Source organism: Anoplopoma fimbria, chromosome 20 (assembly GCF_027596085.1).
Source record: "Anoplopoma fimbria isolate UVic2021 breed Golden Eagle Sablefish chromosome 20, Afim_UVic_2022, whole genome shotgun sequence".
Classification (NCBI taxonomy): domain Eukaryota; kingdom Metazoa; phylum Chordata; class Actinopteri; order Perciformes; family Anoplopomatidae; genus Anoplopoma; species Anoplopoma fimbria.
Window position 1 is genome coordinate 23,131,634 of NC_072468.1, and position 25,428 is coordinate 23,157,061.

Consider the following 25,428-nt stretch of genomic DNA (forward strand, 5'->3'; position numbering starts at 1 on the left):
AAATAAAAAATTGTTTTTATGTCAGAGAAGCACATTAGAAATTCACAAACACTCAGTTAATAACACAAGCATTCATGAAACACAAAGTATTAAAGAAATCATCACACCTGAATGTTGTGACTGTCTGCAGTTTAATTATGTCTGTAAAATGTGTGCTGCATGTTACATATAGTGCAAATAATCCCACAGTTTTATGTATTTAAATTTCCATAACATACATTTTCATGCTTGACCCGCTCCCAGAGAACATAACGATAAACCAGCTTATATTTAAAGGTGCAATGTGTACGATTTGACCACATACTCCAAACAAATAGGGGGCAGCATTTCATCTCTACTGGGTCCAAGCAACCTAAAAAATGAACTAACAGCAGGGTAAAAATGGGAAAAATTCAATCACACTGCTGAAACTCAGAGCCAGGCAAAATAACACTGCTGTCTAATAATCTTTGTGTGTGGCGTCGGCCTATAGTTTTCATTAAAGCTTTCTTAGCTTAGTTTTAGCAAGAAAACAGCCACATCAAATCTATATGTTGACACCATCTGGAATGTTTTTTGGTGCAGTTTGTGTTGTCATGAGTTGCAGTAAATATGTGTTACGTTAAGTACCAATGTTAAATGTTTCCAGTCTAAAAGAGACGTTGCGAGTTCAGCATCAAACATCATCTCTTTACTCGCTAAGAGCTGTCTCCAGCGGTGGAAAGCCACGCCAATGTTTACTCTTTTTTTGCTTCTCTATATATCTTAAAAACATGTTTTCTTCGCCACTTCACTGTGCCATTAATTCAGGAACCTTTGATGTTCTAATTCTTCGTCCTTACAGCGACTCACTATCGCCTCTAGAGGTAAAAGTGGTATTACGAGACAGGACGGGCTAGGGCTAGCTGGTTAGCATGCTAATGTCAGTAGATATCTCCGCAACAATAGACGTCTTTGAGAAAACGTCAAAACTGCTACTTCTACATATTCTGTTGATAATGTTAGTTCATTTTTTTAAGTTTTAAAATGAAATTATGGCTATATCTACACACTGCACCTTTAAACAGACAAGTTCAACATAGTGAGGCAGCACTTCCATACACAGTTTGTGACATCGTTTTTTCTTAGTTTCAGTTAAAAGAATACCCAACGGTTTTAAAGACACTTGAACAAATGCTTTCATTTAAAGTAGCACTTTGAGGTTTTTGTGTTTTTTTCAAAATGAACACCATATTTCCCATAAAGCCCTCTGCTTCAGTGTCAGATTTGACTAATTGTCCTCCTCCAGCATTGTTCTGTATGCATTTAGTTTGAAGCGGATGGTGCAGCAGCCCTTGATAGCAGCCCATAATCATTCTGAACAAGTGAAATGGTTTTTGTGCCTTAAAGGCCCCAGAAACATATTTCCTCAATCAGCCTCTTTCTCTGAATGATGGGGTCCCACGTGAACGCACTATTTTAGATCTCTGTGTTTCTTTTCTCTGTGCTCTTTGCACTGGATTGAAATGGGCGGGGCTTGGTTTGAATAATGTGATGTCACATACTTCCATGCACCATTCAGGATTTATGAACATTTGAATCAGAATCTGATGACACAGTCCTGATAAATTGAGTTTTTCAGAGCTAAACTTGTAACAAATACTCCCTAAAGATGTTTGTTTTCTACCTTTAGTCGTGAATATTTACTGATGCATAGAAGTGCTTAAGATTTGAAGTTATTAGGGGATTTAGAGCAACCTATAATAACTCATTGGCTGGAATGTATATTGCATCACCCATGTGTGTGCACAAGCATCCAGATAAAGCCACACATGAAAACCATAACATTAATAGTGGTCAAAACCTCCACAGGGAACCTTAAAATAAATAATTGTAACATCTCAAGAATATCACAAAAGTGTAAAATAAAAAATAAAAAAAGATAATTTATTTTAATGCTAAACATGCATGATTTCAAATAGATTCCAACAGACATTAAAAAAATCACACTGTACCAAAATTTATGCAAACAATTACCTCAAAAGCCCCAAATGCCGGATGTGATCTCATCCTTATCAACCCATGACGGCCCTCTTCTCCACCCATCGGGCTCCAGCAGGGTATCAACACTGGATCGTTCCTCCTCCACAAGCCTCACACTCCAGCGCCGCCGTCCTGTAGGCCTTCCACACCACCGGGTCTTGCAGACACACGGTGCCACCGCCTCGCTTCTCCTCTGCCTGGTTCCGGTTTATGTCTCCCACGCACACCCAGCCTCCCCCGGACCCGGACCCCGCTGCCTTGGGGCTGACGGCCCACTTGGAGTGGTCCTGGCTGGCCTTGAAGGTGAACGTCTGCCCCGGGTTGATGAGCGTGATGTCCAGGACCTTCCAGCCCAGAGAGCAGTCGGAGGGGAGAATGCCCGTGGAGCGAATCCAGAACTGGACCAGGAGGTCGGACTGGAGGCTGGGGGCCACCCAGGAGTGGTACAGGTCTGAGGAGGCAGAGAGAGGAGATGGATGGAAACATGTTTTTATTATCTCTGGCTGTAAAGGTCTGCTTTCTAGTAGAGTACAGAGGGTGACTAATTATTCCAATTTGGGCTATTTACACCTGCAAAGAAGCTCAAGGTGAGGCTGACAAAAGATGAACTGTGGAAAGAACAACCTTGAAAACACTTTTATTGCTCCAAAGTCGTACCTTGGTCAAAGGAGGCTCCCTTGGCGAAGCTGATGAACTTGGTGCCTTCCTTTGAGGTCAGGGTCATGCTGCGGTTGGACACGGGTTTCACACGTGGAAAGATGTGACCAGACAGATGTGTTTTCTTGCAGAGAGCAGCCAGTGAAGGCACCAGGGACGCCAAGGAGCCGGGGACGTCGCAGTCGTACACATTAGGCTGATTGATCTGAAGCTGCTCTCCTGCGGTGCAAAACAAATTAGATTTAAGGCAAACGCTGCTAACGGCACCCCAGAGTCACTTTATTTGTTAAGTATAGTAAATGAGGAGCGCCGTCTTGGTGACATTGGATACTCTTTAATGAGAAACATTTTTTTTAGAATCCATGTATGTATCTTTGCCGTTATTTTTCTTCATTTTCTTTCAAACCTTCCTGTATGTACGTCTACTTTTTAAATGTTTCCTTTATTGGCCTGCATCGTACAAAATATAAAACAGTACACAATACAACACATACATCACCACACGCTTTACTTCAAAACCTAAACACATTATGCACTTCAGCTTACTGTCTGTCTTTCAAGGAGCTCCATTAGGACTGCAACTACTAAACAATTACTTTCATTATTGATTAACCACTCCATTATATCTTCTTAACTTATGCACCATTAAGTCTACAAGATGTCAGTAAATGCTGAAAAATGACCATCACAATTTCTCATAGTACAAGGTGACGTCTTAAAGCTACCAATAAGTCCATGGAGCCCAGAGAACGGTTCTTAATGACTCTGGAGATCGCCTGACTTTTCATCTCGGGACACCATGGTTTGACATTTTGGGGGTTTTGAGCGAAATATCTCTCCAACTGTTGTCCCCCTTGGGATTCATTGTAATAATGTTGTTGATCCCCTGACTTTTCATCTTGCACCATCATGAGGTCACATTTTCTAATAGCTTTAATACATTGGTTTATAACCAAATATCTGCAAAACTGATCACAATCCCATCAGCCTCAGTTGTACTTTGCGTTGACTGCTCATTAGCAGCATGCTAACACGCTAAGCTAAGATTGTGAAAATGGCAAATATTATAACTGCTAAACATTAGCATGTTAGCATTGTCACTGTGATAATAATTGAGCTAATTAAAACACTAAACAAGCACATATATCTGCCAACATACTAGTCTCTACAAATGGAATAACCTAGGTACTAATGAACTTGTTAAAGAAGTTTCTAATCTCAGTTTCTAATCATGTATGTGCACCTTCACGCTGCAAGGTGCTCTAAAATGAAACATGACACCTTCCGCTGTTTGACATTTATCAGCTGGGCGTCCTCGTTGGCCTGGACACCTTCACACTCCCAGAGAGTCCTGAGAGAACATCCGATGGAGCGAACACATGCTGCAGTGTGAGGGCCGGTATCTCTATGGTAACACACCTCAATCTAATGACATAACCCCGGGCACATAGCAACTGTGCCAACTTCTGAGTCTGCCAGTGGATTGCAAGATGAGACAGGATGACAAATATTTATGGTTTCGGCCTCAGAAACAGCATTTACACTCTCGTGGGAAACTAAGACTCACCTGAAATGTGTTGAAACCTGTTTTCACTAAGCAGCTCTGCAGAGTAAAGCACTAATCAACATCAGGGAAACTCTTATACATAAATGATATGTCATTATAGATTTAACAGACTTTGTCTTTACTGAAAAAGTATCGTTATAGTAGCAGGAGATTACACGATTGGCTGATATGATAACGATAATCCAACTAAAATGGAAGGAGTCTCTGTATTTATGTTTGTCTGTCCTTCAATTTTCTCGACAACCGTTCATCCGCTTGACTTCACTCTTGGCGGAATTCATCACTTAGGACCCAAGGAAGCACAGTGTGGAGTGTGAAGTGGTTTGGATGAGCGGTTCTCGAGAAAGCTGAAAGCATCAATACCTAAGGGCACTGCACTAGTTTTAGTAAAAAGGGAGAATTTATCAGCAAACCAATATATGTAAGCCTAATCTTATTGATTATCTTCGAATCTTGTTTACAAAATAGCTGCATTTTGTGTCAGCAACTTGTATTTTCAATTTATTTAGAAAAAAAAATACCTTTTTTACCAATATAGCCATGAGTTTTAGAAGGAAATCCTTCTTAATTAAAAGTATATTAATTCTTTCATATATAATAGCTGTCAGGAGGCAGGGAATTAATCGTAATTAGATGCCAGGTCTCATATTTCAATGTGTGTGTGCTGTACAGCCTCATGGCAGGACTCCAGTCTCACCGATGGTCTGGAAGCGGTCGAGCGGGTAGGTGACGCAGATAAAGTTTTGCCCGTTGACCACACCGCTGCTGGGGTAATAATACTGTCCTGCCTGTCGTACAGGGGGGAATTGAGGCGTGCTGTGGACCAACCAGAAGCCCTGATTCTTATCCAGCAGGACGACACCTGAAGAAACAGAGATATTAAGATTGTCAGCAAAAAGCCTCAAGGTTTCCTCCCACGACGGCTAGAGTCAAAACTTAATAAGGTCAACTATGCTCATTTATCTTGTTTTGATCCAAACAGAGGAGCTTCTTATTCAACTGACAATTCTCTGTAGCTTCACATTGTCACTTGATACATTGCTATGATAAAAATATAAATTACTGTTGGATACTGTCAGGGGGTAATTTGTTTGGCCTTAAACAGGTCTCTGAATTTCAGTAGTTTGTTTGAGTATTTTTGGCAACTCTTAAGTAAATTGGATTCACATTTGTTTTATGTGTATTTCCATGTATGGATAACTGGAATATAAGGTGTATAATGAAGCTTGATTTAAGAAATATTTAGTTCCATACAGTGTTGCAACAGACTGTCATTTTTGTTTTTGCACAATTTATACACAAGTACAAACTTTCCCATATTTGCAAATTTTTAGTACAAACTCAAATGTATTGCAGCCTATCTGGGCTATGCAGTTATTGGAGCTGGACCACCTTTTGTGTGCCCCCTTGTTCCTCCACTGTTGCCAACCGATCCGTCACCAAAGTCATCAAGTGGCTTCTGGTCATTGTAAAGGATGTATGCTACCTCTGTGTTCTGTAAAGAGGAGAGAGGTTTTTTTTCCTGGCACATGAAGAACATTAGAAACACAGACACACACACTTCAACTGAAAAAACCCCTGATAAAACAACTTAACATTGTTAAGTTGAGGTATTCAACCATATATGTTTGGTATGTTCATGCTGCTATGACTATGACGACTATGTTATTGTAACCACAGCTGTTCAGAGACATGCACGAGAAACTTTCAGTTCCCATTCTTAGGGTCTTAATCTGATCTAATACGTCAACTGGTTACAGCAGACGGTTCTTTACGAAATGGCTTACCGCTGCATTTAATAATAAAATGAGAAGTCTGCAGTGAAACAGCAGAAGCATGTGATCAAATCAAATCTGCTGATGTGTGGAAGAAAGCATAAATATTTCCTACTGATATTTCATGGCTAAATGTAGTTTTGTTATATTGTGGAAATTGAAGAAAAGGGCAAAGAAATCTTATATTAATTCCCCAGGAAGATTTACAACCATCATGGTAGAAGCTAATGCAGATTCAGAGGGATAATCTGTATTTTTTTAAGGATATTATTTGCATTTTAGGGGGAATAAAAGGGAAGTCTTATCTGTCATAAAAAATGTAGAGTCTGGCATGGCCATTTCATATGAATCATGCATGCATTTGAAACATGAATAATAAGGAACTGGAAACTGTATAATAATGCACAGGTAGAAGGAGGCTGACACCTGGTAGAAACAGACCTGTCCTTGTGAGTACAGCTGACCCACTGTTCGGCCCAGAGCTCCCGTGGTGTCGTTCACTGTCCCCTTCCCTTTAGACCATCCTTCACTCCCCTTTTCCAGCAGTAAATACATCTCACCCTGATGGGGAGACTTCTCTCCATGTTCTTTAGGCAGCTTGTACATATAGTACCTAACACAGAGAATGAGACAGTCAGTGCATCTGAGGAAGACATTTGTAAAAAAGCTGTAAATAAAACTGACACAACACTGATTTGAAAATTATTGTTTTAACTTTTCTACTAGGCTTTCTTAAGACACCATTAAGTGTATTTATAAAAAGAATGCTTTGTCCAGGACTTCTATCAATTAATTACCAATCAACAGCATCTCCCTGGTCGTTGTAGCAGGTGATTGGTGAGGTATCGCCCCCTAGTGGCACACAGAAGACCAGCAGGGAGAAAAGGAACAGAAACATCTGAGAAGATGCAGACATATTAATCATTATAAATATATGTATATCTTTCATTTTTGCCTCAAAATTACTTTAATAATTAAAATATTTTACTTGAGTAAAAGTACCAAAATGTAGGTTACTTAAAGTACCAAGTAAAGTACTTATCGTACACAATGACCCATTTCTGAATAATACATCTATTTGATATCACTTTAATGTTGCAGATGGTAAAGGTGGGGCAGTCTATTACTATTTTATACACTACTGTGAAGCTTTATATCTCTTTTAATACCTCTGAATGTATCTGTTTGTTTGTATTTGGTATTAATAATGTGAAACTTTAAAGTAATAAAGATATCAAATAAATGTAGAGGGGTAAAAAGTACAATAGTGCTTTGCATGGAAATACTCAAGTATTAGTACAAATACCCTTAAAAATGTGAATACGTGAATACAGTGCACTACTTGAGTCAATGCAATTCTACATTTATGCAATGTTCAGTCAGGAAGCTCATTTGTAATCACAGCGAATCACATTTAAAAATAAACTGATGCAAATGTATTTAAACTGAACTTTAAAGTAAAGTTAGGTCTCAGTAGTCGTTTGCATGACTTATAACCACTGCAGGAAAGTACAGTCACTAAAAGCACATATGCAAAGATTAATTCAACTACTTCTACACACCTCTGGATGAATGCGTTTCTCCTCATGCATGTCCTCAATGGATTATCTCTGCATGAAGACGTGCAGAAGTCTACAAATCCACATCCTTGTTTTAACTCACTCTCTGGGACTGCGACGGTAGGGTGAGAAAGTGACGTCACGCAACCTTTAACTTCTTCAATTACAATCACAATTACAATTTATTTTTATTTTTTTTACTACAAATGTTTAAAATATACCAAACATCAATGGAGTAAAAAAATAAAAATGGTTAAAATCAGAAAGTTAAACTTTAACTTGTCTTATCCTTCTATAAGAGTCCTTGGTTTCTGTCAAGTGACCAATGACGTCACTCGGTGGGCGGGGCTTCACAGAAAAATCTGAAGCATGAATGGTGCGTAAACACATAGAAGGTATCTGACTTCTTTAATTTAACCCCCTCAATGTTATAAGTGTAAAACAAGGTAAAGAATAGACATTTATTATTATAAACTCAAGTATCTGAAAATGAGATACATAAATGTAAAATGCAGGCAGAAAGAAAATGTTAAAATAAATAAATAATAAAATAAAATGTAGCCTAATTCAATTTTAAATAAATACAAAAAAAAAGTCCTGACTGTGGAGTGATATTATTAGACAGGTAATAATGTTTCCATTAACTATTTAAAAATGAGTAGCCTTCTTGTAAATGCAACATATATAATATTAAAGAATGTAAGTTGATATTATATGTTCTATAGGGGCAGTATAGCTATAATGTATCAATACCGAATATACTAAAATATTTTCACAATTTCCACCATTTTCATCACCCTTAAAAGAGACCTTTGACTTTACAAAGTCTTGGGTGGAAAAGCCTGTCAAACTCCGCAGCTTGGAGAGACAGTAAACCTCTGCGGTAAAGTTAGTTTGCAGGTTGAACTGAAAGTTCTACTGAACTAAACACTCCTGAAACCACCACATTATAAGGAACTGTAAGTAAGCCATCTAAAATTAAATTCATAATGGAAAGTGCATGTTGACCTGGCCAAGGTCACACCAAATAAATGATACTGTCTATTGACCCAAGCTTAGTATGCAGAGCTATTGCATTTCCATCTTAAAAGTGGAACTTGAATCTGGTTTGTTTGTTTCTTCCTGATAAGACTCTTTCACAATGTTGGTGTGGTTTATTTCTTCTTACATGCTTTCCTCCTCCTCCTCCTCCTCCTCCTCCTCCTCCTCCTCCTCCTCCTCGTCTGTTCCCCTTCTTTGTTTGAAAATGTTTATGTGTCTGCATACCATTTGATCATTTGAAGCTGAGGCCAAGCAAAGAGCAGGTTGCATGACAGAATAATAACCGTGTCACCATGAAATACATTTTTCAAGTTAAGTTTAAACTTTAGGTGAACTCATAAGTGAATTGATCTCCCTTATTTACTCATGATTAAACAAAAAATACATTACCTTTAAAGACAATGTGTGTGCTTCTAATAACTTACATTTCTAATAACTTACATTTCTAATGACTGCAGTTTTCTCCTTTCTATGTGGAGCTCAACCAGCAGTGTTTATCAAAGAGTTGCTATCACATATCACACAATTGTGCTCTGTTTGAGGAAGTGACACAGCGTACTCTCGTCACCTCTAACTTTACTGATGCAGACCGACCAGGACTTCCTCAGAAACTTTTCCTCTGAGCTGAGAAGACAAAAACACACAGCAGAGGAGTTCACTTGTTTCAGGAGGCCCTTGGTTATAACAATCAGCATTTAAATATATCAGGCGTTTAAAAACAAGTTGGATTACAAGTAACTCTAATTGATGTAAAGCATTGTTACCGAAGGTGAACGTGCCAGTTAACACTATATTTATGAGTCGAACTGTCTTTGATTGAGTCCTCTAATAAAGATAATTATTCATTGAAATACACACACTAAATGTATAAATCTCCTCTTTGCCTTTTTAATGATGGGAACTTCAATAAAAATGACTGAGGAACTAAGATAACGCCTGTTTTCAGTCCATTCTTTCTGTAAAAAAAAAAAGGAACACCTTTATCTTGGCCTCATTTGTTCCATAAATGAAACATCACTACCTTGTGTCTTTCTATATTAATGTTTGATTTATGTGCAAAAGGATGTTTTAAAGATTAGACACCATCCCAAGTTTGTGGGAATGTGACCTGTGGGCAAGGGAGTTATTATTACAGATGAAAATAAAATAACAGGTTTTACACATCCTTGTTAGTGACACACCTAAATTTTTTTAGGTTTGCGGTTACCGGCTTGTGTGTTTGATATGTACAAATAATCATCATGAGGATATCATTAGAGTGTTTTAAATCTGCTTGTAGACAAATTGAATAAATGGAAGGAATGCAAATGACTCAGATAAACATTGTGTTTATTTTCTGGAGGAGAATCATCCATATACAGTCAAGCACTGTGTGGCCTTGGAGCTATTATCTCCATAACACCATCTCCGGTGTGTTCAATGTCTGCAGTACAAACAAGTATAAACAACAGAGATCAGCAGACTTCCTGCTCCACATACACACACTAATAATTCAAGCACTCATCACATACACCCAATAAAATACAAAGTTTTGCAAGATAAGAAAGCATATCTGCTGATCCTATTTACTAGGAAAGAAAAAGACTAACTGGCAGTAAACTTAACAATCTCATCAAGAACATCTCTCAAGTTGCATTAAAAGCTCTGTTGCTCAAACAATTGCGGGTTTTTTTTTTGTTGCACTGACCAACACTATCAAGAGGGATAACAACCCCCCGAAACAAAGCATCATGAAGGTCAACAACAAAAAAACATGTTTTAACAGAAAAAAAAGACAAACAAAGCTACAATACTGGATGACTCCCACTGTAGCCCCACATGTTTTTTTTTTTTTTTTTTTTTTTTTTCTCAGGTTTGCAGCAGGCAGGGTAGTTCAGTCCTCTGCTCGTCCATGCGTCCCCCCTGGACCCTCAGGAGCAGGGAGAAGAAGTCCTCATCGTCCATGGGACCGGGAGGCCTGCAGCGCTGATCCTCCAGTCTGCCCTGGGCCTGCAGGTGGAAGGTAAGTGAGAAATTGAGTGCCTAAAATTATGTATTCAAATCATTCCCTAATGAAGTTTGCGTGACATAACTTTGGCACTAATCTGACAGCTGATAACTTTCATCAAACTAGTTGTGATTGCTTACTTGTGTGGTGAGAATCATATTATACAGATCTTCTTTTGGCACGGGGGCGGGTGCTGGTGGAGGCGTGGGCGCAGGCCTTTTCACAAAAGAGAGTTGCTTTATGCTGCCCCTGAAACCTCTGGATTTCGGTTTCGGTGGCTGAGCTTTTTCGAGCTGCGCCCTCTGGTCATCCAGACGGCGAGCCTGAGCGGTGGCCACCAGCTCGAAAAACTCCTCTTTCTGCAGTGAAGTCATGGAGGAAAATATGACTGCGGAGAATGGAGACAAAAGAAAGGGAGAGTTTAAGTGATCAGTGGTCAAAGAAAGAAGAAGAAGAAGAAGAAGAAGAAGAAAAAAGGTGTTTCAAAACACTCTTGAGTCACAGAGTACTGGTGCTTCCATGCAGTTTCAGCTTGATCAACATGAGTCAGAATCATTATATGGAAACAAATGCAACAGCTGCGTCAGTTTCGTCATTTTAACAATTAAAACAGTTTGGCACTTCTCAAGTGGTCCCACCTCTGTTGGCTGGCTTGGAGGTGTTGGGCTCAGAGTGGCACCTCCTCCTCCTCATCCCACCCTCCAGCCTGAAGGAGCAGCGCTGGTCATTGAGCCGTCTCCCCTCCTGAAGGGTGCAGAGCAGCTCGTACAGGGTATCCGGGAAGTCAGGAGTTAACCGGTGAGCCTGAGAAAACGCGGGTAGGTGGCAGAAGAAAAAAAAAGAAAAGAAAAAAAAGAGTGAGGGAGGGAGGAAAGGTTCTGTTAGTGAGCGGCACAGAATGTTTGTTGGCACAGCAAAAGGATTATCTCGACTCCTACGTACTCCCACATGCTCTGAAACAAAACGCTACCTGCTGTTTTTCCACCACGAGACAGTTTTTCTAGTAGATTACATGGTGGCTGTTTGGTAAATTCAAGAACATTAAACACTTGTGTACATATACTATAGCGGCAACCACGGGGCACATGACAAAGCCAGAGTATAACACCAACAGTCCACCAACCTTTTTTGGATCCTCTTCTTGATTTCTTGTCCCTTCAGGTTGTTGCTCGGAGGAATTTAAACTCTTAATGTCCACTTGGGGGTCTTTTTGTGGAGCCTTTCCATCCTCTGTGTCACTGGCTTTCTCAGGTTTTTCATTAATCCTCATCACCACATGTGTCTGCCCTTCACTCTCACTATCACCTCTGTTTTGTCCTTCATTCTCAAATTTCTCAGGTTTGTCCTCCCCAGTCCCAACAACCCCCCTTGTCTGGTCATCCTCAGCTTCGGTTTGTTGTTTCTCTGCTCCTTCCTGCTCTTCTAAACACTTCGCCATATCTTCTCCGCTCTTGGCCTCTCCTGTATGTTCCTCTTCCTTTTTCAGAGCCGTCTCACCGCTGAAGCTCAGTGCGGGGACAAGTGATCTGCTCTCTGACCCCCGTTCGGTGACACCCTCAGTCACGTCTCCCTCCTCGGTGATGACGAGACGCTCCAGCAGCCCCTCTTCAGCCATTTCAACTCTGATCCCTGCGCAGTCCGTTAAGCTCACTGTCGACCCCTGACAAGAAGATACACAGAAACAGGGTTAAGGTTAAAGATCATTAGTTTAAAGACTTTGAGGAACCCAGTGTTAATACTCAAAAACAACACATTTTCTCAAAACTTAACTTAACTTGGAATAGACATGAAAACTGTTAGAGAGCAGCTGTGTTTTTTTTTTCTCTCTTGCAAAGAAATGGAAGGGAAACCAGTTTGGCAGGTTCTAACTTGTTGACTACAGATGTTTAAGCCGGAAATCCAAACATAAATCATATATTCCTGTATGACTTACTGTGACAACAAAGGTGTGTGCCAGCTTTGATGATAAGCTCTTGTCGCTGATGGACTTCTGTTGTATAAACTGCCAAAAGTTTAACTGTAATTTGTGTTGAAGCTTGAATACTTTACAGAGAAATGTAAATTCATTCTTACCTTTATTTCTCAAACTTTGTCTCTTCAAAACATCATCCCTCAAAGTCACCGCAGACGGAGATCAGCATTTTGGCTTCTCACTTGTTTTGTCAATATCTTTATGGAAAAGAAGAAGAAAAAACACCCCCCAGCAAAGTCGAGTTTCACGTGCCGACGTGACAAGCTCTCGCCCTTTCTGTGCGCTTTGCAACCTTCTCTCACTCACTCTTTTTCTTCTTCTTCTTCTTCTTCCTGTTCCTCTTACCACAGCCCACCCTTATTTATTCGACCCGCATCTGACAAGCAGTGTTATTGTGACACATTACTGTCAAAAAAGAAAAAAAGCAGAAGGAACCCTCATGGTGCGCTTGGTTACTCTGCGCATGGTCCGGAGCAAAGATGTTTTTTGGGGAGATTAATCTTAAAAGCTGTCAAAGCAGCTGCTGCTTTTACTGACGCTCATTCTCATTATGACAGACCAGAGTGCAACATGTTGAAACAGGCGCACACAGTGCTTCTGACACTGATGTGGTTTAGGCGCACATCCTGTTGACTTGCAGCTAAAACGAGAAGTATAGTGTCAGACAAGTGTGAGAAGCTGTGCAAGCATAGTTTGTCACGGTGTAACCAGAGGAATGAAGATATGTTATGCTGTTAATGCGTGCAAAAGGAGCCCATCTGTATATGGGTTTGCTTCCACCCTGAAGCCATTTTTGCTTTCTCGCTTTGCAGGTTTCCATGAATGTCGTGCCTCCTGCTGTGACCCGGCTGACACCCACTGCTACTTCCATTATTATTATTAGTCACATTACTATTACTATTCCCTATTTTCATAATCATAATTCTACTATAATAATTGCGGCTTATATATATTATAAGTAGTCTTCATTTTTTTCTCCTTCGTTACTCTGCTTACTACTCTTATTATATGAATCATTTATGTCATATATACAGTGAATGTGTTGTATTGTTCATTCTGTACACATGGCATCTATTGCATTCTGTCCATCCTGGGAGAAGGATCCACAAATTTTAAATTTTAAATACTCACCTGCTGTACATAGTAAAGTTTTCATTCCTTTTGTGTATTTTTATCTTGTATATTGTTGTTATTGTGTTTGTTGTTCGCTGCTGCTGGCTGGCTGAGGGCTACCAAACGGAATTTTGTTGTATCACTACAATGACAATACAAACCTCTTTATCTTTATCTCTTTATCTTTAAGGATCCATCCTCTGTCGCTCTCCCAGAGGTTTCTTACTTTTTTCCCCCTGTTAAAGGGGTTTTTAGGGAAGTTTTTCCTGTGCCGATGTGAGGATGTGGCATGTGTACAGATTGTAAAGCCCTCTGAGGCAAATTTCTAATTTGTGATTCTGGGCTATACAAAATAAACTGAATTGAATTGAATAATATTAAAATCTGAGCACATATGTGGGGAAAATGTTTCAAGGAGAAATTATGGACAGTTTTCTACACAATAAACATCAACCAGACAACAACAGGATATGTGTCTGACTTGGACATGTTGTGTTGTTGACACCAACCAAGAAAAACACAGAGCATCAGTCCAAAATATTGAATTGAATTGAATTAAATACCAGAAGCATAATATGTTGCTGTTAATGCGTGCAAAAAAAGGATACAAATGGAGCACATTTTTATATGGGTTGATCTTATTGCTATTATGTGGTGACACACACACACACACACACACACACACACACACACACACACACACACACACACACACACACACACACACACACACACACACACACACACACACACACACGCAGTGCAGATGTTGTGTTGTTGTGGTTACATTTAACCCAGCAGTGTGATCACATGCAAATTTTTAATTTTAAATACTCAGTTTTTCCTGTGCCGATGTGAGGGTCTAAGGACAGAGGATGTGACATGTGTACAGATTGTAAAGCCCTCTGGGGCAAATTTGTTATTTATGATTCTGGGCTATACAAGATAAACTGAATTGAATTGAATAATAGTAAAATCTGAGCACATATGTGGGGAAAATTTTCAAGGAGAAGTTATGGACAGTTTTCTACACTATAAACATAAACCAGACAACAACAGGATCTGTGTCTGACTTGGACAAGAAAAACACCAAAATATTGAATTTAATTTAATTGAATGCCAGAGAAATGAAAAAGCATAATATGTTGCTGTAAATGCATGCAAAAAAGGGATACCAAATGGAGCACACCATCTCCATTTGTATATGGGTTGATCTTATTGCTATTATGTGATGACACACACACACACACACACACACACACACACACACACACACACACACACACACACACACACACACACACACACACACACACACACACACGCACACAGAGAGTGCAAGTGTTGTGTTGTTGTGGTTACACACTTAACCCAGCAGTGTGATCACATGCAAACTTTAAATAAACTGAACAAAATAAACTGAATTGAATACCAGAGAAATGAAAAGCTTAATTTGCCTCTGCAATATTTTGCTCTGGTTTATGCTTTTAGATGTTTGTTTAAGAAAGGAGATGCACTTATGACTTCTGGTGACTAGTAGTTCTCTTCATACCTATGTTGCACTTCCTGTAAGTCGCTTTGGATAAAAGCGTCTGCTAAATGACTGTAATGTAATGTAATGTAATGTAATATGTTGTTGTGGTTACAAAGTGTGATCACATGCAAACTTTAAATAAACTGAACAAAATAAACTGAATTGAATACCAGAGAAATTAAAAAGTATAATATGTTGCTGTAAATGCATGCAAAAAAGGGATACAAATGCACACACACACACACACACACACACACACACACACACACACACACACACACACACACACACACACACAGTGCAAGTGTTGTGTGTTGCAGTGTGATCACATGCAAACTTTAAATAAACTGAACAACATAAACTTGAATTGAATACCAGAGAAATGAAAAAGTATAATATGTTGCTGTAAATGCATGCAAAAAAGGGATACCAAATACACAACACACACACACACACACACACACACACACACACACACACACACATACACACACACACACACAGTGCATATGTTGTGTTACACTTAACCCAGCAGTGTGATCACATGCAAACTTTAAATAAAACAAAATAAACTGAATTGAATTAAATACCAGAGAAATGAAAAAGTATGAATATGTTGCTGTAAATGCATGCAAAAAAGGGATACCAAATGGACACACACACACACACACACACACACACACACACACACACACACACACACACACACACACACACACACAGTGCAAGTGTTGTGTTGTTAGCAGTGTCATCACATGCAAACTTTAAATAAACTGAAAAACATAAACTGAATTGAATTGAATACCAGAGAAATGAATGAAGTATGAAATAATATGTTGCTGTAAATGCATGCAAAAAAGGGATGCCAAATGTTGTTGTGGTTACACTTAACCCATGCATTGCTTGCACCTCCCCCTGTCCACCGCTAGGGCCCGGTGCGGGGTGTCTGTGCGCTCAGTCGTCGCCACTGTGCGTCGCTGAAGATGTTGCAGCAGCAGCAGCAGCCTCTGACGGGCACCGGGGCCTCCAGCGGCCGGGGACTCGCGGTGAGCGTCCACCCCGGGATGCACGCTCTAAACTCGGCTCGCCAAGCTTCGCAGCACCGGTCCGACGGCGGAGACCCGGGCCTCGAGGGGCCGGAGAACGGGCACGAATCCCGCAGAGACATCGGCGACATCCTGCAGCAGATCATGACCATCACCGACCAAAGTCTGGACGAAGCACAAGCAAAGTCAGTGTGAGCATTTTGCACAAAAGTTTCATGGATGTAGCATGTAGCATGTAGCATGTAGCATGTAGCGGCTAACCCAACTAGCACATGGCTGCTAACGAAAGTGGGGTTTTTTTCTGCAACATATTCAGACTCCTGTGTTGTTATGATGGATATTACTAACATTTACTCACACTTCACATTTTTACACGTTTTTGGGAGTTTTTTTTGCAGCAAAACTCACGTTAGCTTCTGTTAGCATGCTAGGCTAAAATGCTAGTTTTCTGCTAATGTTAACACTTTTTTTGGGGGGGTGGAGGACTCAAAATGACTGCCTGTCATGTGCAGACACGTTACAAGTAAACAGTAGCCCTCTAAGCATGTAGCCTTTCTTAGCATAGCTCTGCTAACAGTTAGCCTCTGGTGCTAATGCTACTGCTAATGCTAATGCTAGCCCACACTCTTTTTCTTCTCCATGCAGGAAACATGCCCTCAACTGTCACCGCATGAAGCCCGCGTTGTTCAGCGTGCTGTGCGAGATCAAGGAGAAAACAGGTAATGTTGTTTTTAAGCAGAATGCATCACGTGGTCAGAGTCAGACGTCATGCATTCAGATGTAAACACTGGGGCTTGTTTGCAGCCTTATTGGGTTGTGTTGACAGTGTGTCATCAGAAACCAATAACAATCACATTTACATTACGTTATATTGCATTACGGTCATTTAGCAGACGCTTTTATCCAAAGCGACTTACAATAAGTGAATTCAACATAGGTATGAAGAGAACTGCTAGTCACCAGAAGTCATAAGTGCATCTCCTTTCTTAAACAAGCATCTAAGAGCATAAACCAGAGCAAAAGTACAGAAACAGACTAATACGAATACAATAAGTGCAACACTAATACGAATACAATAAGTGCAACAAACTTATATGAATACAATAAGTGCAACAAACTTATATGAATACAATAAGTGCAACAAACTCGTACGAATACAATAAGTGCAACAAACTTATAAGAATACAAACTAATTACAATAAGTGCAACAAACTAATACCAATACAATAAGTGCAACAAACTAATACGAATACAGACTTATATGAATACAATAAGTGCAACAAACTCATACGAATACAATAAGTGCAACAAACTAATACGAATACAATAAGTGCAACAAACTAATACGAATACAATAAGTGCAACAAACTCATACGAATACAATAAGTGCAACAAACTAATATGAATACAATAAGTGCAACAAACTAATACGAATACAATAAGTGCAACAAACTAATACGAATACAATAAGTGCAACAAACTAATACGAATACAATAAGTGCAACAAACTAATACGAATACAATAAGTGCAACAAACTAATATGAATACAGACTATTATGAATACAATAAGTGCAACAAACTAATACCAATACAATATGTGCAGAAACAAACTAATAGGAATACAATAAGTGCTAAGTGTTCAGGGTAGTACTTCTTGAAGAGGTGAGTTTTCAGCCTGCGTCTAAAGATGGGCAGCGACTCTGCTGTCCTGACGTCAGTGGGGAGTTCATTCCACCACTGAGGGGCCAGGACAGAAAAAAGCTGTGACCGGGTGGATCGGCAGCAGGGACCTCTGAGCGACGGGGCAACCAATCGCTGTTCCTTTCACTGCCCTGTAGGCTAGCACCAGAGTCTTAAACTGGATGCGATCTCTTACAGGGAGCCAGTGTAGAGAACGCAGAAGGGAGGTAAAGGTCATTATGTTAAACACTATATGGTGTAAAAATAGAGACAGCAGCTGGACAAACAGACATACAGTACCAGTCAAAAGTTTGGACACACATTCTCATTCAATGTTTTTTCTTTATTTTTATTTTTATTTTTTTCTACATTGTAGATTAATATTGAAGACATCCAAACTATGAAGGAACACATATGGAATTATGTGGTAAACAAGCAAATGCTCAACAAACCAGAATATGTTTTATATTTTAGATTCAGAAGGTGTGTGTCCAAACTTTTGACTGGTACTGTATATGGTATAAAAATAGAGACAGCAGCTGGACAAAGAGACATACAATACAATGCCTATATGGCAATACAATACATGTTACAGGTCGCTGGTTGGTTTGTTAAGTGTACAGTACTTGCATCAATAGAGGGTGTTGAGTGAGGCTGCTAGATATTTTCATTTATGATATAATAGATCATTTGGCTTTGTTGTACGAAGCAAGCTGTTTTTTTTCTAAAGACATACTTTAAAAACTCCTATTAAGACACTGTTAAAGATTATGCTCACATTTGCTTTGCACTGCACTCAGAAAAGGATGATCTGATGTGAGTTATAGATATTGAGCAGATTGATAACTGTAATAAGGCTGTGAGAGTGATGCACATAACAAGGTGATGACACATCACGTCTAAGTAATGACTATTCCACTTCCAAACACAGAGCATTACTGTTTCTACTGGCTGATCCTGTGTATTATACAGGACAAAGTTGAACCAAAGTCGAGTCTGACCCACGATTTGCACCAAAACAGGAAATTCATGCATGCATTCATTAGTTGCACAGGCTTCAGTTGAAGTTAATGGGAGCAGAGCAGAAATATAATGTGACTGCACTTTACAGCAACGTCAACACAAATTCATACGGTCTCACATTTGTCTGACCAACAGGCCTGTCTATGAGGAACGCCCAGGAGGACGAGCCTCAGGATCCTCAGCTGGTGCGATTGGACAACATGCTGCTGGCGGAGGGTGTGGCGGGGCCCGAGAAGGGCGGGGGGGCCGCTGCTGCTGTGTCTGCCGCCACCAGCTCGGGAGGGATGTCACCCGACAGCTCGCTCGAGCACTCCGACTACAAAAGCAAGTTGAGCCAGATTCGCAGTATCTACCACACTGAGCTGGAAAAGTATGAGCAGGTACCGTGTCGCAACAGGAGACGAGCGCTGACACTGTCCGTACACGCTTGCTTGTACTAAAGCTTCACGCCAGGAGCGTAATCCAATGGCATGTTAGGTCTAGGGTGCAGTCACATAACGTTTTCTTTGCCTGGGAACACACTTCTGTCTTTATGTTACTGATCAAAACAAAACAAGTATAAGCTCCATATCTCTGTATGACAAGAGGCTTTTTAAGAATATCAGAGTGACACACATGCCAACCAACACTAAAGCCCGATTGTTGTGTGTTATTATTCAAAACTCGGTTCGTATCTTTTGTGAAATCTAATATTGTAGTGATACAATACATTTTCCTGCAAATCTTCTACAAATTGTATTAGTGGCCTGTTGAACGTGCTGCACATGTAAGAATTAAAGCAAACCTTCCACAGTTTAGTTGTATCGAGCTAACTTTATGAACATACCAAACCTTTGATAAATATATGCTTATACATGCTTATACATGCCACATGCTTACTGACAAGAATATCAATACTAAGCTGCCAATTTTCTGAATCTTTTCTGGTGACATTTCATTTTCATCTCTACTAAAACAAAAAACAAGCCAAGTCGTAAAAGTCAGCAGAGGCTTTGATAAATGATGTGAAACCAACGTGAAATAATACACATAGCTTCATTGCTTTGTGCATTTCTGTCCTTCACTATTCGTCGTCTGTTGCACCCCCACCCTCCCCACCCAGGCATGCACCGAGTTCACCACCCACGTGATGAACCTGCTGAGGGAGCAGTCGCGTACGCGGCCCGTGACTCCGCGGGAGATTGAGCGCATGGTGGGCATCATCCACCGCAAGTTCAGCACCATCCAGACCCAGCTGAAGCAGAGCACCTGTGAGGCCGTCATGATCCTGAGGTCCCGCTTCCTTGATGCAAGGTAGTGTGTGCATTATTTTTTTTTTAAAGGAATACTGAGCTTAAATCTTTTGAGTAGGCTTTCACTGTTGATCATAAAAGGTTGCACCTTTCCCCCTTTTTGGACGACAGTAGCTGTAGTCAGCTTTGATTCTCAATATCTATTATGGTTTTAAATGGTAGATGATTGCAAAAAAAAAATCTAACTTGACAAACATTTTTGTTGAAAACAAAAACTGTGAGTGAAAATAAGTGTTCCGAGCAATAGCAATAATATGCATTGATATTAATGCCCACTTTTCCCTGAATGAATGTCAATTTGCACCTTTTTATGAGTTTCTAGGTAGAATATATTAACTTTGATGAGAATATTCTACCAACAGCATACTGTATTAACAGTAGCCATTTAAACCTATATGTGTAAATGTACAGTAAAGGCCTTTGGATCTTTGAACACATCTTAAAGTTCACAATTTATAACAGTTGTTTTTTCCACTACTTATCACCCGTTTGTGTCTCAACAGGCGCAAAAGGCGCAACTTCAGCAAGCAGGCCACCGAGGGCCTGAATGAGTATTTCTACTCCCACCTGTCCAACCCTTACCCCAGTGAAGAAGCCAAAGAGGATCTTGCTAAACAGTGTGGAATCACCATTTCTCAGGTAAACCACTGACTGTACTTTTAGGAACAAGCAGCAAATGGGAAGGTTGAGGTTTTTTTGGTGATCTGATTACGTCTAAGAAGAACATTCAATGTGTCCAAAGCTGTGTTTATTGAGTTTTAAAGTCTGGGAACAAATAAAGCTGCAGTTTTTCTGCTCTTAAGGTGAAAGAAACTGCTTTTATAATTTATCAATAACAGCATGCTCAAACGTTTACTGTATATGTGTTGAATCTAATGTTCGGAGTTGATCAATTATTCTCTTATGTGTTCATTTTAATAAAAGAAGGTACACTCAGCCTGGTATTGTTTTTTTTTGTTTTTCTGGCAGGTGTCCAACTGGTTTGGCAACAAAAGAATCCGCTACAAGAAAAACATTGGCAAGTTCCAAGAGGAGGCCAACCTTTATGCCATGAAGACAGCCTTGGTGGTCAGACAGGGCGACGATTCCCCGCACACCCCAAACTCCACAGGTACCAAAGGACAAAGGGAAGCTACAGTGTGAAACTTGCTCGCCTCGAGGCAGTTCCACCCTTCTTCTGACTCATTTTAGTCCAAGTCCAAGAAATCGTTAGTCATAATCTCGAGCTAAACACAATGCTTAGCCCGAGGCTGAAGAAAAAAAAAATGCCTGGTGCTGTCAGGACTGAGGAAATGAGGAAGCAACAAAGACAACTTTGCGATCAACAGTAATGCCAGTTTGGGTGTTTGTTTTTGAACTACTGCACAATTATCTTTGCTTAAATCTTTGTTTTTTGATGTTTTTTTAAGTAACTCACAAGCTACAGGCCTCACTGCTCCTGCTGTTGATCAGGGGAGCGACTGACTGATTAAATGGGAAGCGACTGACTGATTAGCTGGGAAGCCAGTGTATGAATCATAGAGTGACGACTGAGGCAGTAAGATATTGTCCAAAGGTCACAAACTGAGGCTTGATACTATGCAGAGCATTTAACCTCATGTTTTTGCACTTTGTTGGTCTTTGTTCCCTTTTGAAAGACATCCCCGATTCTTCACATTTAAAGGCAATATAGTTCACAATATAGAATTCCATTATAGCTTCAATAGCATCTTCACAGTACTGTTACAACAGCACTTAAACTGTTACTGAGTTTGCGCTCTTGTTTGTGTCTTTCTGTAGGATCCGGGTCCTTCTCTCTGTCCGGGTCAGCTGACGTGTTCCTCGGGGCTCCACCTGTGAACGGCGAGCAGTCTGCTTACCAAATGGGAGTGCAGGTACTTTAAACCACTCATGAAGTAGTTACACACATATTTACGTGATAAGGCGGCTGGTGGCTCAAATTCACATCGCTGTTTTTCCAAGCTACAGTAGCTGTCATATTTGTTGACGCTGAGTCAAGGTTTACTCTCTTAGCCCATTGCCCACTTTTTTGCATTTTTCAAAATAATGCAGCAGGTGAATTTAGGCTCAGACCTGGGGGTGAGGTTACACTTATATCTAATTCAGCACCCAACTCTCAGGTCTTGGATGTCAACAATTCCAATAAACACTTGATATGTAACATTACTGATGAAACAACACCATACGTGAGGTTTAAAGTGATTTACTTCCACACATGACTGTGATGGTAAATACATCTTGAGATTGTGCAGAATAGTTGGCTCTCATGTAAGGCATGTGCTGTTGTTGGTTAAGGTGTTAAAACCACATGTTGTCATCTGACACTTTTTCATCTTTCCATTTCTCAGTCTAACGGGAACTGGCAGGGTCGAAACTCGCCCCCGTCCGGCGCCTCGCCTCGCAGCGACCACTCGGAAAACTCTGACTGAAGGCCCCGCCCACTGGCACAGAACGACAGCGACTGCAAGATTGACGACGGAGGAGACAGAAGAATGATATCACACTTCCCACTTGGCTGCAGTTGTTTTTGTACGTTGTTTGGTTTGACTATTTTAAATGTAAGTTGTATTTTTAGTCTTCTCTCACCGCTCAGCGTGGGTCATTAGTATGTTTAGCTGAGAGAGTGTGTGTGTGTGTGTGTGTGTGTGTGTGTGTGTGTGTGTGTGTGTGTGCGTGTGTGTGTGTGTGTGTGTGTGTGTGTGTGTGTGTGTGGTTTTATTATCAGGGTTGTAGGGTTTGTTTTCCACTGCTTTTGCCATGTTACTGAGGTGTGTGTTTGTGGTTGGAATGGGGAGGACGGCACAACATTATCATTGTTTTTAGCACACTATATCATTATTATTATTAATATTATTGCTGTTTTATTATTAATGCTACAACTACTTTCATTTTAACAGCTCAAAAAGAGAGAATGCATTTAGTGAATGAGAGGACAATAGAGAAAAATCCAAAGATTTTGTGCGTTTGTTTCTCTGTTTTGTTAGTTTTTTTGGTTTTTTTTCTACCGGGCTCATGTGTCCCTGTAAAATGGATGAGGCGTGTGTGAGTCCATATCAGTGGTTTGAATGAGTATATCAACAGTGCTGTCTTTTTCTCTGTACAGTGAAACACCTGTATTCTCTCTACCTCTTTTACAATAAAGACTCTCTGTATTCACAACGGTGATTGCTGCAGATTTGTGTAAGAGGTCATAAGCTTGGAAGTATAAAAGTGTCCAGTAATCACTATAATTACACAACTTTACCTCCCAACTGAGCTACCCATGCAAATAGTTCAGGTATTTTTGCCTGATTTTAGACATGTTAGCCTTTCTTTTCCCACCCCAATACAATGGAGGTGGATGGAATTTCATCTCTGGTGCTCACTGGATAAGCCACTGATGTCATTGTGACCTGTTTTGTCTGTAAGTATACCCTTTCATACTGAAAACCATAAAGACTGGACAGCATGATATTGTATATTACACTGTATTGGTGCAAAGTTGTAAACTGCACAAAAGACTTAAAGGTTTTAGATATATAATTGACTGTAAATGTGTTGGGAGATCTTGCAGCACAATATCAACTCTACGCTCTATGATTACCTAATATTCTAATACCCTGCTAGATAGAGCGGTTCTAAGTCAAAATGTAGTTACAATTTACATTTTAACTTGTAGTTTATATGGTGCTAACATGTTGCATATTCCTTAATTCACTTTTTGTATTCAATTAATTTATTTAACAACGGTTGTGATACACATAAAGAGCTGTTTATGTGACCGAAAATGAACCCACAAATCAAATGCACACAATATACTAAATATGCACAAAGTCATAGCAAGCCTATAGTAAACATCACATGGCAGTAACTTCCAATTCAAACTTCATAAGTAAAGAAACTAATTGTGTTTCCTTATGCAGTGGAACTGGAAACATTTAATACCATTACATTACATTACATTACATTACATTACAGTCATTTAGCAGACGCTTTTATCCAAAGCGACTTACAGGAAGTGTATTCAACATAGGTATGAAGAGAACTACTAGTCACCAGAAGTCATAAGTGCATCTCCTTTCTTAAACAAGCATCTTAAGGCATAAACCAGAGCAAAAGTATAGTGCAGAGGCAAATTACAATAATTGCAACAGACTAATACGAATATAATAAGTGCTACAAACTACTACGAATAGGATAAGTGCAGTAAACAAATACGAATTCAATAAGTGCAACAACTAATACGAGTGCAATAAGTGCTACGAGGAAGACTCAGGGTGGTACTTCTTGAACGTTTTAATGTTTTAAATAAATAGTGAACTCCTTTCTCTAAATGTTAAGAGTAGATGTGTGTTAACTTGTGAAGTATAGCTCTGTAATGAAATCGACCCTGTTAATTAATCTACATCTGCAAATGACCCCTGAGGGCCCTGAGGGCCTCTGAGGGCCACACACCACTTGTTCAACATCAAAGTGTTTTTTTTTTTCCCACGAGCAAATGTCGAACAACTGCTAAATGAGGCGCCAGCACGAGACAGCTGCCCAAAAGGCACGCGTGGTCCAGTGTGACGTGGAGGTGTGATGCCTGAATGTCAGCGTGTCACACCTCCAGCCTGCAGGCCGACCGACAGATGCAGAGGCGTGAAGTGTGAACAGAGAGGTGTCGGCACCCGCCGGACGTGAGCCGGGAGGAGGACAAAGGGCGATTTAAATATATATAAGATAAGATAAGATAAGATAAGGTAAGATAATCCTTTATTAGTCGTAGAGTAAAGTGCACACAAGAGACATAGTAGAAGAAGACAAGCTAAAAAATGAAAAATAAAATAAAACAGTATTATAAATAAGCAATAAAAAAACAGTAGAAAAACAACAGTAACTGAAATATTATATTTACAGACAGAGAAAAAAAACTATTTTAACTATTTTAAACTTTTTTAACTATTATTGCACAGTGTAATGTGTAATGTGTAATGTATTGCACAGGATACATATCCTTGGATATATCCTTGGCGAACTAAAATGATTATGATTATAAATGTTTTTTAACTTGTGCTATTGTGACTTGCTTACTTCCCTATTGTGTGTGTGCTGTTCTGTAATGCAAAAAGCAATGCTGAAAGTAACAGTGCGGCTGGGATAGTGCAATACATTACACATTACACTGTGCAATAATAGTTAAAAAAGTTAAAAATAGTTGA

General features: G+C 39.8%; 3 protein-coding genes across 5 annotated transcripts; 1 reads left to right on the forward strand and 2 right to left on the reverse strand.

The window, feature by feature from the left end:
* On the reverse strand, nt 1–7,666 carry dnase2 (deoxyribonuclease II, lysosomal). Of its 2 annotated transcripts, none has more exons than XM_054621340.1 (7): nt 7,563–7,666; nt 6,798–6,898; nt 6,442–6,613; nt 5,618–5,720; nt 4,923–5,087; nt 2,659–2,877; nt 1–2,452 (listed from the first exon to the last, which is right to left on the reverse strand). In XM_054621340.1, the coding sequence occupies exons 1-7, from the start codon at nt 7,590–7,592 to the stop codon at nt 2,082–2,084; spliced, it is 1,161 nt and encodes a 386-aa protein (XP_054477315.1). In that variant the 5' UTR covers nt 7,593–7,666; the 3' UTR covers nt 1–2,081. The 2 variants fall into 2 exon arrangements, with proteins under 2 accessions (XP_054477315.1, XP_054477316.1); XM_054621341.1 differs by having other exon boundaries at nt 6,798–6,852; nt 7,563–7,605.
* A 2,246-nt stretch (nt 7,667–9,912) lies between these two features.
* On the reverse strand, nt 9,913–13,115 carry LOC129109865 (G-protein-signaling modulator 1). The gene is made up of 5 exons (XM_054622010.1): nt 12,661–13,115; nt 11,711–12,247; nt 11,226–11,391; nt 10,728–10,975; nt 9,913–10,589 (listed from the first exon to the last, which is right to left on the reverse strand). The coding sequence occupies exons 2-5, from the start codon at nt 12,200–12,202 to the stop codon at nt 10,449–10,451; spliced, it is 1,047 nt and encodes a 348-aa protein (XP_054477985.1). The 5' UTR covers nt 12,203–12,247; nt 12,661–13,115; the 3' UTR covers nt 9,913–10,448.
* Nucleotides 13,116–16,147: 3,032 nt separating this feature from the next.
* On the forward strand, nt 16,148–23,407 carry pbx2 (pre-B-cell leukemia homeobox 2). Of its 2 annotated transcripts, none has more exons than XM_054621127.1 (8): nt 16,148–16,443; nt 16,898–16,971; nt 19,092–19,336; nt 20,059–20,249; nt 20,752–20,887; nt 21,218–21,359; nt 22,028–22,122; nt 22,597–23,407. In XM_054621127.1, exons 1-8 carry the CDS (start codon nt 16,190–16,192, stop codon nt 22,675–22,677), a joined length of 1,218 nt encoding a protein of 405 aa, XP_054477102.1. In that variant the 5' UTR covers nt 16,148–16,189; the 3' UTR covers nt 22,678–23,407. The 2 variants fall into 2 exon arrangements, with proteins under 2 accessions (XP_054477102.1, XP_054477103.1); XM_054621128.1 differs by having other exon boundaries at nt 16,150–16,437.
* The last annotated feature ends 2,021 nt before the right edge of the window (nt 23,408–25,428 follow it).

Bases quoted from the DNA above. Each gene is read 5' to 3' on its own strand.
- dnase2 (XM_054621340.1), bottom strand. From the start codon at position 7,592: ATGCATGAGGAGAAACGCATTCATCCAGAG. The intron at 6,614-6,797 runs GTAATTAATTGA...TCTCTGTGTTAG, and splicing joins CAGGGAGATGCTGTTGATTG to GTACTATATGTACAAGCTGC. The intron at 5,721-6,441 runs GTCTGTTTCTAC...TCCTCTTTACAG, and splicing joins AGCTGTACTCACAAGGACAG to AACACAGAGGTAGCATACAT.
- LOC129109865 (XM_054622010.1), bottom strand. From the start codon at position 12,202: ATGGCTGAAGAGGGGCTGCTGGAGCGTCTCGTCATCACCGAGGAGGGA. The intron at 11,392-11,710 runs GTTGGTGGACTG...GCGTTTTCTCAG, and splicing joins AAGAAGAGGATCCAAAAAAG to GCTCACCGGTTAACTCCTGA. The intron at 10,590-10,727 runs GTAAGCAATCAC...TTCCACCTGCAG, and splicing joins ATATGATTCTCACCACACAA to GCCCAGGGCAGACTGGAGGA.
- pbx2 (XM_054621127.1), top strand. From the start codon at position 16,190: ATGTTGCAGCAGCAGCAGCAGCCTCTGACGGGCACCGGGGCCTCCAGC. The intron at 19,337-20,058 runs GTACCGTGTCGC...CTCCCCACCCAG, and splicing joins AGCTGGAAAAGTATGAGCAG to GCATGCACCGAGTTCACCAC. The intron at 20,888-21,217 runs GTAAACCACTGA...TTTTTCTGGCAG, and splicing joins GTGGAATCACCATTTCTCAG to GTGTCCAACTGGTTTGGCAA.